Here is a 16753-nt window from a genome sequence, read left to right on the forward strand (position 1 = left end):
CACCTGGTTTGTACAAAATATCTATCCTTGTTGACATTTTTTCACCATTGATCTATGACAAGTTGTTTTAGGGGCTCATTGACGATGTTTCGCTTGATGATCCAAATCTACCGCTGCTTTTTGATTCTAAGTGTATTACTGTCTAGATCGGGTAGATTGCCAATGACTTTACTTCATATAATCTTAAATCTGATATTTCAAGTATGAAGCAGATAATTATGAATAGCACGTCATCAATATCATGTATGAATTCCGTTAATCTTTCAAATAACAACCTTAATTTTTCTCGTGAACAGGTTCATTAATATACAATTAGAATGTTTAATGCAATTTTCAAAAATAATTGATTTTATTCTCAGTTTTCGAAGTAAATTTGCTCAGAAAAGTTGTGAATTTTTTTATGTCTGTGAGAATTTTTTTCAAAAATTTGAGATTTAAAATTCCAAAAAATAAGAAAAATGTTCAACATTAATAAATTAATGGAAAAAGACTATAGACCAGCTACAATTCCCAATACAAATAGTTCATATAAATTAAAATTACTAGTAGTGACATCTAAAGTTTTAGTAGTGCTAATTCATGACCTTTTCCTCTGGTTTGTCAATTTATTTAAGTCATCAGAGCCTGAAAATATTTCAAAGAAATTAGCCCTCGTTACTGGAGGTGCAAATGGACTTGGAAGATCTCTTTGCTTCCGTCTTGCTCAAGAAGGATGTGATATAGCTGTTGTCGATATTGACTATAAAGCAGCATGTCAAACAGCTGCAGAAATTCAAGAAAAATATAAAAATATTTGCAAACCTTATCGATGTGATGTGTCGGACAAAGCTGCAATTTATAAGCTCAAAAATGACATTGAAAAGGAAATTCGAGGAGTTGACATTCTTGTGAATAATGCTGGACTTCTTTATACAACAAATTTCTTAACATCTGATGTTGAGGACATTGAAAGAACTGTGAATGTGAATTTATTGTCACAAATTCTGGTAAGTGAATGCAGGGTTGGACTCCAAGTCCGGACTCCAAAATGGTGCTCTTAAATGGCTACTGGAGTCCTGCCAACTCTGACTGAAACATCCAAAAAGTCAAAATCATAAAAATTTACCATAAACTTATTTTAGATGACCAGAATCTTCATCACCGGAATGATTGAACGAAAGTACGGACGAATCATGTCAATTTGTTCAATATCAGGTATCGTTGCAGGTCCAACGATGGCCACTTATTCAGCAACAAAGAAAGGTGCTGATGGATTTATGAGAGCACTTAAAGAAGACATTCTCGTTTCTGGAAATGATGATTTTATTAAATTATCGCTGGTTTATCCCGATTTCATACTCACGCGACAAGAACTTTCTAATATTTTAGATGCTATTAACCACTTTTTACCTCGAGTTACACCAGATCGTGTTGCTGATGATACTGTGAATGGATTGAAGTCGGGAAAAGAATTTATTTTTGCAACAGATATAATGCCGATTTATTATGCTGCTAAGTAAGTTCAGGCTGAATTTTAAGAGTATAGTCGACTTTGTCATACAAAATCCGAGTCGACTTCGAACTCTGGAAAATTTCAAAGTTTTTTATCTTATTTATTCTTATTACTTTACTAATTTCAATTATTTTATTGTAGATATCTCACGAAAAATGCTAAAAAGTATATTGCAACATCAGTATTGAATACTTCTATAATTTTTAAGAAACAACTGTAATATCAAGTCTAGCTTACAATTATTAATAAAAATATTTCAAGGAAACATATTGCTTCTACTTAGAAAATATTCTCACGTTATTTTAAGCTAATCGATCAATATTGGTGAGTGGTTCAATCGGGGTCAACCTCACTTTTCGTCCTAAATTGGATCAAAATTATCCGACACGGTGCCTTAAGGGCAACTTCTCGTTATTCGATACGACAACCTACCGAAATCCTAGTTAATACGTTGTGTTGTTCGGGATTCTTTCATAATTATGATTCTAAATGATTAAATATTTAGAAAATTAAGGAAGTTATAATTACAACTTCCATTAGCTAATTATATATGCGCAGTGTTAAGTTTTCTAAGTTTCTATTTCTAAAGATACTGTAGTATGGGAAGTATGCGAATTGTCAATAAAATGAAGTGTTGAAACATTTTATGAATTAAAATGCACACTAGTAGAGTTGCTTAAATAATGAATTTACATAATTAATTTAAACAAATAAAGGTTATTTGATAGTGATGTCATTCGAAATATTAGAAGTACTTGAATAGCAGAAGTAGGTTAATCGACTAAAATTCGGCACCAAGTCGACTTGACCTGGTGAAAAATTGGTGCCAAATTTGGTTTAAATCCCGCACGATGCCAGAGTCACATCGACCTGGTGTGTGACCGATTTTCTTTGTAATCGTGCGAATTCGTCATCAATTCAGAGTCAACCCGGAAGGGGGATGGATTTTTGATCGATTAACCGATTTGTTCCAGCCGGAGTCATTCTGAACGTTTAAATTTTATTATCATTTAAAATTTTATTATCGACGTCATTTAGAAACAACCTCCAAGGGACAACTTGCCTTTTTTCGGTTACATCCACCTTTACATTTAGTTTCGCTTTACAATTTGAAGTTCTCGGTATAAAAAATTAGAATTGACATTTTTTATTGAAATTTAAATCATCTCAGAATCATTTGAGGAAATAATTAAATTGGTTATATCTTTATAAGGCATTTTGATCTGGAATTGAGAAATTAATTAACATTTCTAACGATTAAATCTACAATAATTTTTTTTCGATAAAAAATAAAGTTCAAAAACCTTAAAAATGTTCAACATAAACGAATTAATGAAGCAAGAATATAGGCCAGCAATCAATCCAAAGTCAAAAAGTTCATACAAACTCAAACTTATATTTCTGGCTTACAAAATAGTTTTAATAAGTTTATTCGACACAATTGTTGCACTTTTTAAAAAATGCAATCCACGAAAGCTTGAAAATATTTCAAAGAAATTAGCTCTCGTTACTGGAGGTGGAAATGGTCTTGGAAGGTCTATCTGCTTTCGACTAGCCCAAGAAGGATGTGATCTTGCAATTGCTGATATTGACTTTAAAGCAGCATGTCAAACAGCTGCAGAAATTCAAGAGAAATATAAAAATATTTGTAAGCCTTATCATTGTGATGTGTCGGACAAAAATGCAATTTATAAGCTCAAAAATGACATTGAAAGTGAAATGCGAGGAGTTGACATTCTTGTGAACAATGCTGGACTTCTGTACATGTCTAATTTTCTGACTTGTAATGTTGATGATATTCAAAGGACAGTAAATGTTAATTTGACATCACAAATGATGGTGAGTTGATATATTTTGATGGATATTGAGGAATATCGGCTCATTCTGAGTTGGTAGGACTTTAGGAGTCCTACCGGTCTTCAAAAGTCCAAAATGGCACTTCCACTAAATTCCTGACTCTTTTTTGATACTTAAAATTTATTTTCAGATGTCAAGAATTTTCCTCACTGGAATGATTGAAAGAAAATATGGAAAAATTATGACAATATGCTCGATAGCCAGCATCGTTGGTGGTCCAACACTTGTAGTTTATTCAGCAACAAAACGAGGTCTTGATGGATTTATGAGATCTTTTGCTGATGAGCTTCTTAGTTACTGGAAATGATAAATTTATTAAATTAACAACTGTTTATCCAGATTTCATGAATACTAGAGAAGAAATTACAGAAACATTGGATAGCATTCGACATTTTTTGCCTAGATTGACACCTGAAAAAGTTGCTGATGATGCTGTAAAGGGAATGATGAGGAGGAAAAAAATGGTTTACAGCAGTAAAATAACTTCTTTTTATTTTGCATCGAGGTTAGTAGACATTTTGGAGTCATTGTCTGATCAAATAATACAAAAATTTTCTTTATTTTCAGATACATGACAAAAAATGCTAAAAAGTATATTGCATCGAGAATTATGGACATTTCACACTTTTATAAATAATAAAAATCAACTCTACTAATTTCGTAGGTCCGTCCAAAACTGCAGGCTTGAAGAGGCAACACGCAAGTCTGCAGCTTTGAACGAAATGTCAGACAATTTGTCTAAATAGAACAAATCGGTTAATCGATCTAAAATCTGGCTTGTTGCTCTGATTTGATGCCAGATGCGATTTACATCCGACACCATGACAGAGTCACATCGGCCTCATTCCAGTTTCTGGATCGATCAACCGTCTTGTAGTATTAGAATTAAAACCTCCTAACTTTCATTGGATGTACCTTAGCAAATTCAATTTCCCTATATTTATTCTCACAAATTTTCTTGTTTTCATACTTTTGAATTTTTAACTTTGATATCCTAAACGACTGAATCATCTCACATCCAAATATAACAGCTGAAATTCCACACGACACCAACCAAATCACAAATCCAAAACTCAAATCATTTACAGACAGAACTTTTGCCTTTTTTACTTTCATAATTTTTATCTTCGGCATAAAAATTTCAGCAACCCAATTATTTAATACTCCTGTTTCAGTGAGCTGCTGTATTGCTTTGTCAACTAGTGGGAAGAAAAAGTGGTTTTGATAGAATGCAAAACCCGAGATGCTGGTATGAAAACTGTCGGAAAATTTAAGCCAATAGAGAAAATTCTTTGATAGTCTTTCATAATAAATTAATGATTGTTCCTGTATTATTATAGCAATCTTTGCTGAACTGTTTTGTGATTGTGTTACGATCATGTCAAGGTATTCTGGATCATTTGATACTTTGAAATGTGGCCTAAGGGATGAGAAAATAGGATTATTTGTTGGTTATTTGTTCAAGGGGGTTTGAGGCAGGGATGATGGTAATAAATATATACTCGACTCTAGCAGACAAAAAGCATGCTTTCATGGTACAGTAATATCAATACGGTACCTAAAAGCGCTCTCTTTGTCTGCTAGGAAGGTACAACTTGATTAATCGATGGAATACTCGGCTCAAGGCCGGTGTGATGCTAACTTGGAGTCGGATTCGGTTTTAACTTTGGGATTTGAATAAGAAAAATGATAGCAATAATGAATTTTCAAAGAGAACCGAGACATTTTGGTCACGTAACCCCAAAGTTACTTAAAATTCAATTTTTCATAAACGAGACCTTGCTTCTTTATCTTAGAATTTGAACATCTAATTCTTCAGAGTTATCAGGACTCAAAAGTGGAGGTGCTTCCATATGAGTCAGAGCTAGAAGACTTCAATTTTGTATAAAATCGGGTCAACTTTTTCATACAAAATTCAAGAAGACTTCGGGTACTGATTGGAGTCCTGTCAACTTTTAAAAAAGCTAACTATATCTTACCATTTCTCCTTTTCATCATCTATCAAATCTTCTAAGTAATGAAAATCATTCGCCAAGTAGATTAAATAATTTCTCTCAATTAAGTCATCGATTGTCTTCGGTGGAGCTTTTCTCGGTTCACTTGATAGGAATTCAAACATTTTACTTTGAAAACATGTTCGAAAAATCAAACAAAACAAGACAAAGTTGATTAAAATGAATCGAGCAAAGTTATTATTTGGTAGCGTATATTGTGGAATTCCAAAAAATATGCTCAACACATTCAACGTAGGCGTTTCAACTGATCGTCCATAAATAATATGTTGTATTAATTTCGGCATTTTGTTTATAATTAGTATCGATACAAATGCTGTGATAAATGTGACAAAAAACAATATCCATGTGATAGCATCAAACGGTAGTAAAAGCTTTTCATATGGCGTGTACATGTCGCCAGGTGTCACACAAATCAATTCCTTAATTTCCAAAAATGGTGATGTCATATGAAGATAATTTGCATGAAAGAATGTCGGTTGTAGAACCTCAAAGTAAACATTTGGCGTGTGTGTAATTCCATTGACAGGAATCAGGAAATTATCAATGTGCTGCCTTTTGTTGAAGAACATTGTGTCATTTTGCAGCGTCGCTGGTTGATAGAAGTTACGATAATTATGCTTTTTTGCAAGAACTTTGAATATCATTGGTGATATTCCAATGCCAATGGCTGTTTTTGATTTTTTGTCATATTCTGCTCTACCCCAAACATTCCTTTCTACTGGAAGCAGCATGTACAGCTCACAGTCGTAAAAATTTTGAAATTTTTCATAGTTTTTCAGCTCAGATTTCCATTTTCTTGACGATTTGTCGAAAGTATTGAGAACTTTGAGTTGTGGAAAATTGCATTTGGAATTGGAAAACCACTCAATTGTGGCTAAATGAAGGACATTGTTATCATTGATCAGGAAGTATTCGAATACTTCTATTAGACTCCTGTAAATCTTTAATTTCAATTGATTTACGGAAAATTTCATTTCATCTTTTAAAGTTTTTAATTCGCAATTTTCAAAATAAATTAAGATTTTTAAATTCTTGGAACTTAGAATTCCGTACTGACTGTTAATAAATATTAAGTCTGAGCATTTAGAAGCGAAGATGACTGTAAAGTCTTGAATAACATAGCTTTCACGGCTGGTTTGGAAATCAACTTTAAGTTTGTATGGAAAATTTCCATTATTTTGAGACAAGAAGTTTTCAAAAATTCCGTTAGGCTGTTCTAAATACTCCTCAATTACAATTATGTCAAATTTAATTCCATTTTCGATGTAAAATTTGTTAATTACATCAGAAAGTGCAATTGATGATGCGAATGTTTGGGTAAAATTCGCCGAATTCAATTTGAAAGCTTTTCCCATGAAAATTATAAGGAAAATTATGAAAATACTTTTACAATCCATGATTAATTTATCAAGAATTTAAGCTATTTTTGACTTTATTTTTCCACTTTTTTATTGTGACTGAAAAACATCTTTAAGTAATTTTGTAGGAAGTTTTTCCTACAACTAAAATCAATGTTGTATTGACATTTATTATTTACATTCAAATTGTTCCTGAAAAATGTTTTTGACTATTTTATCATGAATAAGCAGTTTTATCAACTACATCATCCTGTGTATGGACATCACAAAACATTTATAGATAATTTTAAGTTAAAGACGTCAATAGTTTGAAATAAGATATTATGAGCTATTTTTGTGAATGTGTTATGTTATCATGAAATGAAATAGTTTAACTTTTTGTATAGACTTGTCGACAAAGTGTGTAATAGGAACTTGTAGATGCTAAAACCTAAAACCAAAATTGTAGTTAGTAAAGACGAAACGTAGCCGATTGACACAAATTATTCATGGCAGCTAAGAGGCTAACATACCGGTCTATCTGACCTGATCACGAAAAACTTGCGTCGATCGATGAAGTCGATCCAATTCTACAATGCTAATACTTACACTAGTCACATTTCCCAAAGATATGTCAAGTATTTTTGCAATCTTAAAAACTTCCTGTTTCTGAATATTTGCCAGCATTAAAATTATTGATTTTCTGAACTTAGGATCAATCTTTTGTTCCCACTGACAGCTGTAGATACTTTCACGCAAATCATTATGAGAATCCAGTAGCATTTGCCCAAAAAGTGACTGTAGAGCAATTTCCATGAATAATGATGCGAAAAATGCTATATTGAATATGAATTTTGTTGCTTCTGTTGTCATTGAGCATTGAAATGCAGTCAAACAAGCTATAACTGATGTGGAAATGAACATTATTGAAAATATTGGAGCAAAAAGTTCCTGAATTTCGTGGATTGTGCCATTCAACTCGCAATGTCTTTCAATGAAGGAAACTAGTGACTTATATAGTTCCTTCTTATCAGTTATGGTCCTTAATCTGTCAAACCTTGATCTCAAGTTGTAAAAAGCTAAGGTAGAAAGAATCATTATGCCATTGATCTTTAGATTTCCTGTGATTAGTAGTGAATAGATATAGACACAGCTTAGTAGTATATTGAAGTTTGCAATTAAGTACAGTGAGGTTATATTGGCATCAATGGGAAATTCCATATCAAATATGAATCTTCTTTCACCAGTCCATAAGAAAATCACAAATTGAACTAAGCCAAGAATAACTGTCGCATAATTAAAAATCGCGAAATATTTGTTAAATCTGTAAAAGTTCCTGTCATATCTCTCAATCCTTGACACTTCTTTTATATCCATTGGATATTCTTTTGTCAAAACTTGAATGATTTTCAAAATTTTCCTTTTATTCCAAAAAATGATCAAAAATTTCAATTCGATAGTTAAGATCGAAACAATTATCGTGAATCCATTTGCAAACATGTCAATATCAAATTCCGTTGAATTCTGAATTTGTGAATAAGTTTTGTATATAAAATTGGGAAATGTGATGAATACACTTAAATAAAAAAATCCACAGGAAAGATATTTGAGAATTTCAATACAATTCTTTGCTTGATCTTTTGCGGTTTATCATCAAACTCATATGGAGGTATGTCAATAAATATAAACCATTCTAAAGGCTTATGAAAGTACAAGAAATTTTCATATTTTGATAGGTTCTCCATTTTTGGTTAAATTTTCTTTTCGGATTAGAAATTGAATGTTGAACAAAAATTTTCAGTATTATTTGCCTTAAATTCTACTTCATACTAATATCTTTATTCACAATAAATAGTTTGGTTCTTTGAAAAATGTCTGCTTAATTGTTTTTGTTATCCTTTTTCATTGTTGAATTATTCAGAGGCTTAATCTGTCCAAATCTGAAATGATACCATTTAAATCATGAAATAAGTCTTTAAAATTGCTTTAACTTTTAAATTAGAATCAAAATTGGATTCATAGTGACTTGACGTTTATTTAAAAGAATATTTTTAAATTTTCGAAAAAACACAGCTTTGAACGTGTATGTTTAATAAATAATTCAATTTTCGATACAAATTTGATCAATAAGTAGTTCATGATCGTTTTAAACTAGTGATTTGCAAGCTAAAAACCATTCATCTATTGTACATACCCGATGCGTCTAAAATACGTTAGAACTAGATATCAACTGAACATTAACTTGCAATCAACTAGTTATATCGTAATTTTGTCCATTCGTTACATGCATTTTTTCAGAGTCAAAAATCTTAAAAATCGTCCAAAAAAGTCATGAAAAATTCATTCAAATTTTCCAATTACACTTGGGTATGTAATTGACTCCTTAATAAACTACATATTTCTGCTTTTAAGCATAGAGCACACTGTATTATACATATTCCTAAAACTAAACGACGAAAAACACATATTAAGTATATAAGAATTTGAAGAGTCAAAAATCATCCAAGAAGTCATGAACAATTCAATTTCTAATTATTCCAGAAAACGTTTTCATCATTATTAAGTAATTGACTCCTTTATAAACTACTTATATCAATTAATCTTCCGTCACAATATCTAAGCAAATCAATTTTGTAAAGTCGATCAGTTATTATTGAATGATGTTGTTTAACTATTTGCGTAAACTTGTCGACAAAGTGTGTAATAGGAAGATGTAGATGCTAAAACCTTTAATGAGATACAAACAGGATGTGAATATTCCTAATCAACCAAAAATGTGTTTTTGAAAAAAAAAAAAAGAAATTTAAAGTGAAATTATGATCAAAATTGCATTTAGAAATGACAAAATGTGACAAAATTGAGACAAATTATTCATGGCAGCCAAAAGGTTGCGATATCGCATTCAATATTGATATCCATAGGCCCACCATTAAAGCATTGCATCAATTTTCTCATACTTACTCTAGTCACATTTCCTAATGAAATATCAATTATTTTTGCAATTTTAAAAACTTCCTGTTTCTGAATCTTTGCCAGCATTAAAACCAATGATTTTCTAAATTTATTATCAACTCTTTGCTCCCATTCGCAGCTGTAAACGCTATCAAGCAAAGCATTATGAGAATCCTTAAACATTTGACCAAAAAGTGACTGCATAGCAATCGCGACGAATAATGAAGCGAAAAATGTTATATTAAAGATGAATTTAGTTGCATCTGTTGTCATTGAGCATTGAAGTGCAGTCAAACAAGCTATAACTGATGTAGAAATGAAAACTATTGAAAATATTGGAGATAATAGTTCCTGAATTTTGTGGATTGTGTCATTTAACTCGCAATGTCTTTCAATGAAGGATACTAATGACTTATCTAGTTCTTCCTTATCAGTTATGGTCCTTAATGCATCAAACTTTGATTTCAAGCTGTAAAAAGCTAAGGTTGAAAGAATCATTAAGCCATTGATTTTTAGATTTCCTGTAATAAGCAGTGAATAGCTATAGACACAGCCTAGGACTAAATGCAGATTTGCAATTAAGTAAATTGGTGTTATACTGGCATCAATAGGAAGTTCCATATCAAATACAAATTTTCTTTCATCAGTGTAGAAGAATTTCATGAGCGGAATTAAGCCAAGAAGGCCTGTCGTGTAAAAATATAGAGCAAAATACTTGTTAAATCTGTAAAATTTCCTGCTGTATCTCTCAATCCTTGAGACTTCTGTTGGATCCGTTGGATATTCCTTTATTAAAACTTGGATGATTTTAAAAATTTTCTTTTTATTCCGATAAATAGTCAAAAACTTGATTCCAATTATTAGAACTGAAACTGATATCGTGAATCCATTTGCAAACATGTCAATGTCAAAGTCCGATGAATCCTGGATTTGCAGATAAGTTTTGTAAATGAAATTAGGAATAGTGATGAAAATACCTAACAATATATATCCACAGTAGACATGCTTGAGTATTCTAATGACTTTTTGCTTGACTGTTTCCGGTTTGTCATCAAGCACACTCGCAGTTATGTCAATTAAAATAAATTTTTCGAGAGATTTACGAAAGTACAAGAAATTTTCAAATTTTGACAGGTTCTCCATTTTAATTTAATATTATTTTAAAATTAAAGATTGAATGTGGTATGAAATATCTTGTATTATTTGGTTGAAGAGCTATTTGATACTAATGTTCCAACAAATTTTAAAGTTAATAAATGTCTGCTAAATTATTTCTATTATCCATTGTAACTTTTTAAACTTTTTTTTTGGTTTATGAATAAGTAAGTAATAATAATAATTTAATGGCTAACAAATAAATCTTTATGTCAGTGGTGGACAACCAGTATGCAGTGAATTATATTTAATTTCAAAAAAAAGAAAAATGGATATGGCTGATAAGCCACTGGCTGGAAGAACGCGAAATATAAAAATAAATGCTGCTCTATGCTGTACCTAGCTTAACATACAACTCACCTTCTCGTGTTGAAAGCCGTCAATTCAAGCAACAAAGTAGATCAGAATCTAACGAGGCTTTGGCTATTACAGAGTGCGTTAGCCTAGCAAGCCCAAATTCTTAACTAGAAACTAAGAAACTTAAATGGAGATCGTGGATCATAATTGATCTGTACGATCAGCGAAGTATGTAAGTAAGTATGGCTGATACGCGAAGTGTCACAAAAAAGGTTGCCCATTACTGATATAAATAATTTGTACGTCATATGTAGCATGACCATCTAATGATTTCTAAAAATAAGGAAAGGTCACAAATTAGAGTTAACTTTTATGATATTAAACTTGACCTAGAACAAAATTTCATTCAGGACAAGGATGAAAACTGGGAGAATGTCCGCTGAGGTACATACAGATGGACATTACTGTCATGTGCCTTGACAACCATTCAAACTATTTATATGTTTTGAATTACTTTAATATCGAATGAAAAGTATTTTAAATTTAAAAATAAACTTCTAATCATAATTTCAAGTTTTCTAAATTTCTGGCGTCACAATCAGTCGATGGAACTGATGTTAATATAGCTCTTTATGGTGAATTTTAGAATTGCCTGGTTCTGAAAAGTAATTCATATTCATTTAGAATATTTGATGTAATGAAGTTGAAAAATTTTTTTCTCTCAAAATTCTTATAATTTCCACTTTTAATGAGCTTTACACTGAAATTATTCCTGGTTAATTACTTAATTAACTTAAAAGGCTTCTATTTAAACAATTTCGCTCTTCGCCTTATTTCGACAAATTTCCGAGAATTTGATTTTTTCATAATTTTTATGACTATTTTAATTAAATATTAATCCATCTGAAATGTAAAAAGGGGTCATTTAAAATTAGGATTTTATGTCATATCCACATGTAATATTAATAAAGTCACATTTTTTTATTACTTAATTAAAGCTAATAATACACATCCTTTATTCGTGTACAAATTTGACTACGTGGAAAATCGAATGTAACAACTATATTTTTAACAATCAGGATCATTTTTCCTTTTTTCCTCAGAAATCATATCTTCATGAAATTATCATTTCTTCAGGTTTTTAGTACATAAGTGTTGGCATAATGTGAAATATGAATAAGTTGTTTTTATGACCTATAAATATCAAAATTTATAATTTTTAACAAGTTTTATTTATAAATAAATACTAATAAATATTTAAATAGGATGACCATTCAATTTTGTGTAATTTTTGGACAGCAGCCCGAGCAGCACAATGCAGACAATAGTAATGTTGTCGTCAATGCAATCTCGCATTTCGCTGTTAATACGGCAACATAGCGATGCCCTAAAAACCACGTTGTGCTGTTTTGGCAACCCGGAAAAAGACTCGATACAACACTTGAATAACACAAATGAAGAAGTCTATGCCTCGGAGCTTTTAAGGAACATATCCATATGGCCGTCGTTTGATTGCTATATAAAGGCGGCTTCCATTTGGTTTTAACAAACTCGAACGGCACATACTGAAATGCTGACATCACGGCGTCGAGATGGCAGTATACTTAGAACCAAGAGGCAGCCAATTGGCGAAAACAACTCAATTTATCAAGAGACTGCCACTTGGTTTTAAGTATACTGCCGTGGTGGCAACATTTGCATATTTGCCGATCGGAAAAAGAGCTTAAGAGGAGCATTAAAGCTCTTTAATGGAGCCTTCTTCATTTGTGTCGCTCAGAGTAGTGTCTCAACAGTAAATGGCCATCCTAGTTAAATCCTAGTTAAAATAGAATCTTACCATCTCAAATTGATTCAAACTGATTGTTAAAATATTCAATACACTCAATTGTGAAGTCTTTTGTGCTCTTATCAGTGTCAATAGAATTGATTTCTTAGAGCCAACCTCTAAATCCTCCCATCCACAATTGTATATTACATCGACAACTTCCTGACTTGCATCGATCAACATTTGTCCAAAAAAGCAAAGTATGAAGATTTGTTTTAATGAATATAAGCAAAAAAGAAAATTAAAAGTCAAATTGATGCCATCTGTTGATGTTGAGAGTTGGAATGCTGTAAAGCATATTATAAATGAACTTGAGACAAATTCAAAACAAAATGAAGTCGAGAAAACATCTTGGAATAATTCAACACAATTTGCAAGCTCATTTTGTCGATCTACACAACTTTTTAGATTCTTAGCAAATTCTTTTGGCTTTAAATCTTTAAGTTTTTCAAATTTCGTCTTCAAAATGTTGAATTCCAATGAAAATAGAGCAATAAATCCATACAAAATGTTGTGATTTCCAATTATTAAAGCAATTGGCAATGAATGTGATACACCAATCCACAACACAATTGGATAATATAAATGATCAGGCGTTGCATCGAATGGGAAAATGACATGAAATGGAAAGATTCTTTCATTATTCTGTGAATATGCAATTAAAGGTTCACAAATGAAAAACACAAACGATAACGCACAATGCCAGAAAACTGATTGGATAAATATTCTCATCCACTTGAGTTTTTGATTGATTTTATGCCTTTCGATGTCCCCAATTGTGTATTTCTCTGACATCATTGATAAAATTCGTCATAATTTGTCTTTGTGTCTATAAATGCAAAAGCATTTGATTAAAACTTTCAACACTGTTGGCATAAATGCAATTCCAATAAATGATTTTTGAATATCATATGGATCGATGAACATACGTCCAAGAAATGTTAATGCATACACAAATGTATTTAAACATGTCACAAAAAATAACAAATTTTTTAAAAATTTCACAAACTTTTCGCGCACAGATCTTGTTCTTGAACGATTTAGTAAATGCTTCCAATAAATGTTATAATAATCCACAAATTCTATCGGACGGATGCACGATTTTCGAACTGTTCCACACCAAATCATTTTGACGAATGTAGAGGTTCCTTGTTAAAATTAAGGATCTGGAAAATTAAGGAACTGGGAAAATTAAAAATAAAAAAGCTGGAAATAAGTGAAAAAGGGGTTACGTAATGTTTTTTAATTATAGGTTACAGCGTTGGAACGTTCGGAAATTAAGTAACGCTTAAGTAAGGGGAGACAAGTATGTAAGCAGAAATCCTTTGACAAGAGGGGGATTTGGATTGATTTTCATTAATTTGATAGTTAACTTACTTCCTTGGTGAACGCGCACGTTGACCTTTTGCCGCATATAGAATTCGATATAATTTCCAGCACTATTGCATCGTTGCTCACACAAAAAATTTGAACATTAAATTGAAACTGATTCAAATTGAACAATTTTTTTTCCCAAAAATTGCAGTTAGAGGTGTTGGTGCTCAACTCTCCCTTATGGGGGACAAACAAATCATAGTTTATGATACGAAAAAAGGGTGAGGATGTGGAGGAAGGTTCTGAAACATAATTTTTGGAGTTACGTAATTTCAGAACATTTCCTATGTTAAAATTAATTTTACATATTTTATTATACATAATAGATCTATGTATAGCACTATTCACATAATATATAGGATATCACATAATTGTTTAATCTATAAATCAATTTTAATCATTCTATCAATCAGTAAATTAGGTTAAAAGTCTCTCAATATATTCTTATTGAAAATGAATTAGGGGTCGTTCAATTCTTAAGTTATGGAAAGTCAACAGTTACAATTAGTTTAGAAATTTTGTTAGAGATAGTCATTGAGTCACATTATGCATGAAATAAGTAAGTCAGCTGCTAATCAATTTTCTAAACTTTTTTACATTTTTTAAAAAAAATTTGAAGTCCAAATTTTACTTCTTAGTCTTCATGTTTAAATGTCCTCAAACTTGAACTCTCCTCAATGTTTCAAAAAGACATGTCGACAAAATGTGAAATATGAGTATGTTGTCTTTATTATCTAAAAATAAAATATAAAATTCAGACATAAAGAGGAAGATCAATGATCAATATTCGAGAGACACAAATGAAGAAGGCTTCGCGACGGACCCGATCGACACATATTGAAAGGCAACATTTCATTTCAAGGCATGTCGCCGTAAAGGCAACATTTTAATATGTGCCGATCAGGGAAACTTTCCGCTAAACCTATTTTATTAACACCAAATGGAAGCCGTTTCAGTTTGACATCCATATGACTGTTAAAAATAGACGCCTTCCATTTGGTGTTAATCAGAACTCGCAGTAGATTTTGATTTTGTATATAAAAGTTAGTTTGAGTTGACTTATCTATACAAAATCCGAGTTGTCTTCGAGCTCTGTTGTTAATAAAGGAATTTTAGCCAAGCCTTACAATCTCCATTTGTAGCCTTCTTCATTTATGTCACTCAGAATAACAATATATTCACCTCCTTAAATTGATTCAGCGAAACTGTTGAAATATTCAAGATCGTCAATTTTGAAGTAATTTGTGCCTTTCGCAAAACCATTAACACAGACAATTTAAGCTTCTTATCCATAAGATCTTCCCATCCACAGCTATAAATTCCATCAGTAACACCTTCACTTGAGTCTTTTAACATTTGTCCAAAGAAGCACAACGTAAAGACTTGATTTAGTGCAAACACGCAAAAAATGAAATGAAATAATAAACCTAAAGCATCCAAAGATATTGCGCATTGAAATGCTGAAGCGCAGAGTAGAAATGAACTCAAAATAAACTTTATAAGAAGTGTAGGCGCGAAAATGTTTAGGAACTTTTTGACATTTTCTGTTAGTTCCGTTTGCTTGTTGACGTAGTTTTTGATTTTCTTACAGAATTCTTCAGGCTCAACTTCCTTTAATTCTTCAAATTGTACCTTGAGGATGTCAAACTCTATTGACAATAAAGTTACAAATCCATACATAACGTTGTAATTTCCAGCCATTAAAATGATATGCAGTGCATGTGAAATCACTATCCATATTAATAATGGGTAATAGATGTAGCTTGGCTCTGTATTGAATGGAAAAACTATATGAAATGGAAAGATTCTCTTGTTGTTGACTATATATTCCCTTATAGGCTCTCCAATCAGTAATATGAAGGAACTTGAAAAATGACAAAATATTCCTTTGACAAAAAGGTTAATCCACATGAGCTTTTTGTCAATTTTATGCGTCATTGTCACTTCCAATGTGAACTTTTCTGGAAAAATTGTCATAATTTTGTCCAATTTATCTCGATTCCAATAAATACTTCCATATGTGACTAAAATCTTCAAAATTGTTGCCATAAATGAGAATCCCATAAAGGATCTCTCAATCATAAATGGATCGAAGTATAAATTGACATTGTTTGCCATTGCATATACCAAAAGATTCCACGTCACAACTAAATTTATGGATTTCATAAAATATTGCAAAATCTTTTCACTGATTCGATGTTTTGGGAAGTTGAATTGTTTTTTATTCAGGAGGTAGTTCCAGTAAAATTGATTAAATCTTATGAATTTTACAGTCTCCATTTCTGGTGTAGAGTTAGAATTTTCAAACTGTATTCTTCAGTGTCTATTGGATGATTGAAAAAGAATTTCAAAATTATTAAAAAGTTTGTCACTTGATATTTTATTATTAATGATTTTACAATTGCGATACTTTCTTGTAATAGAGCTGTATTTAGGGTGTTTGGAAATA

The 16753-nt window shown here is 31.4% G+C and overlaps 3 protein-coding genes across 3 annotated transcripts; 2 read left to right on the forward strand and 1 right to left on the reverse strand.

Moving 5' to 3' along the window:
* The first annotated feature begins 458 nt into the window (after window positions 1–458).
* Window positions 459–1712, forward strand: LOC139089629 (estradiol 17-beta-dehydrogenase 11-like). The gene is made up of 3 exons (XM_070639211.1): window positions 459–986; window positions 1122–1495; window positions 1634–1712. Exons 1-3 carry the CDS (start codon window positions 459–461, stop codon window positions 1710–1712), a joined length of 981 nt encoding a protein of 326 aa, XP_070495312.1.
* Window positions 1713–2803: 1091 nt separating this feature from the next.
* LOC139089631 (17-beta-hydroxysteroid dehydrogenase 13-like) lies at window positions 2804–3656 on the forward strand. The gene is made up of 2 exons (XM_070639212.1): window positions 2804–3331; window positions 3480–3656. The coding sequence occupies exons 1-2, from the start codon at window positions 2804–2806 to the stop codon at window positions 3654–3656; spliced, it is 705 nt and encodes a 234-aa protein (XP_070495313.1).
* Window positions 3657–7092: 3436 nt separating this feature from the next.
* LOC139089632 (putative odorant receptor 92a) lies at window positions 7093–15660 on the reverse strand. Its single transcript, XM_070639213.1, has 5 exons — window positions 15565–15660; window positions 12943–13575; window positions 12254–12299; window positions 7311–7600; window positions 7093–7152 (listed from the first exon to the last, which is right to left on the reverse strand). The coding sequence occupies exons 1-5, from the start codon at window positions 15658–15660 to the stop codon at window positions 7093–7095; spliced, it is 1125 nt and encodes a 374-aa protein (XP_070495314.1).
* Window positions 15661–16753: the final 1093 nt, after the last annotated feature.

The sequence above is a fragment of the Chironomus tepperi genome, unplaced genomic scaffold, assembly GCF_022539635.2.
Source record: "Chironomus tepperi strain 1889 unplaced genomic scaffold, CSIRO-AGI_Ctep_v1 contig_184, whole genome shotgun sequence".
NCBI classification, from domain to species: Eukaryota; Metazoa; Arthropoda; class Insecta; order Diptera; family Chironomidae; genus Chironomus; species Chironomus tepperi.

Bases quoted from the DNA above. Each gene is read 5' to 3' on its own strand.
- LOC139089629 (XM_070639211.1), top strand. From the start codon at position 459: ATGTTCAACATTAATAAATTAATGGAAAAAGACTATAGACCAGCTACA. The intron at 987-1,121 runs GTAAGTGAATGC...AACTTATTTTAG, and splicing joins ATTTATTGTCACAAATTCTG to ATGACCAGAATCTTCATCAC. The intron at 1,496-1,633 runs GTAAGTTCAGGC...ATTTTATTGTAG, and splicing joins CCGATTTATTATGCTGCTAA to ATATCTCACGAAAAATGCTA.
- LOC139089631 (XM_070639212.1), top strand. From the start codon at position 2,804: ATGTTCAACATAAACGAATTAATGAAGCAAGAATATAGGCCAGCAATC. The intron at 3,332-3,479 runs GTGAGTTGATAT...ATTTATTTTCAG, and splicing joins ATTTGACATCACAAATGATG to ATGTCAAGAATTTTCCTCAC.
- LOC139089632 (XM_070639213.1), bottom strand. From the start codon at position 15,660: ATGTTAAAAGACTCAAGTGAAGGTGTTACTGATGGAATTTATAGCTGT. The intron at 13,576-15,564 runs GTTTTGCGAAAG...GCATATTCACAG, and splicing joins TTAAATTGTCTGTGTTAATG to AATAATGAAAGAATCTTTCC. The intron at 7,601-12,253 runs GTACTAAAAACC...CATCAGTTATAG, and splicing joins CACATTATGCCAACACTTAT to CTTGTTTGACTGCATTTCAA.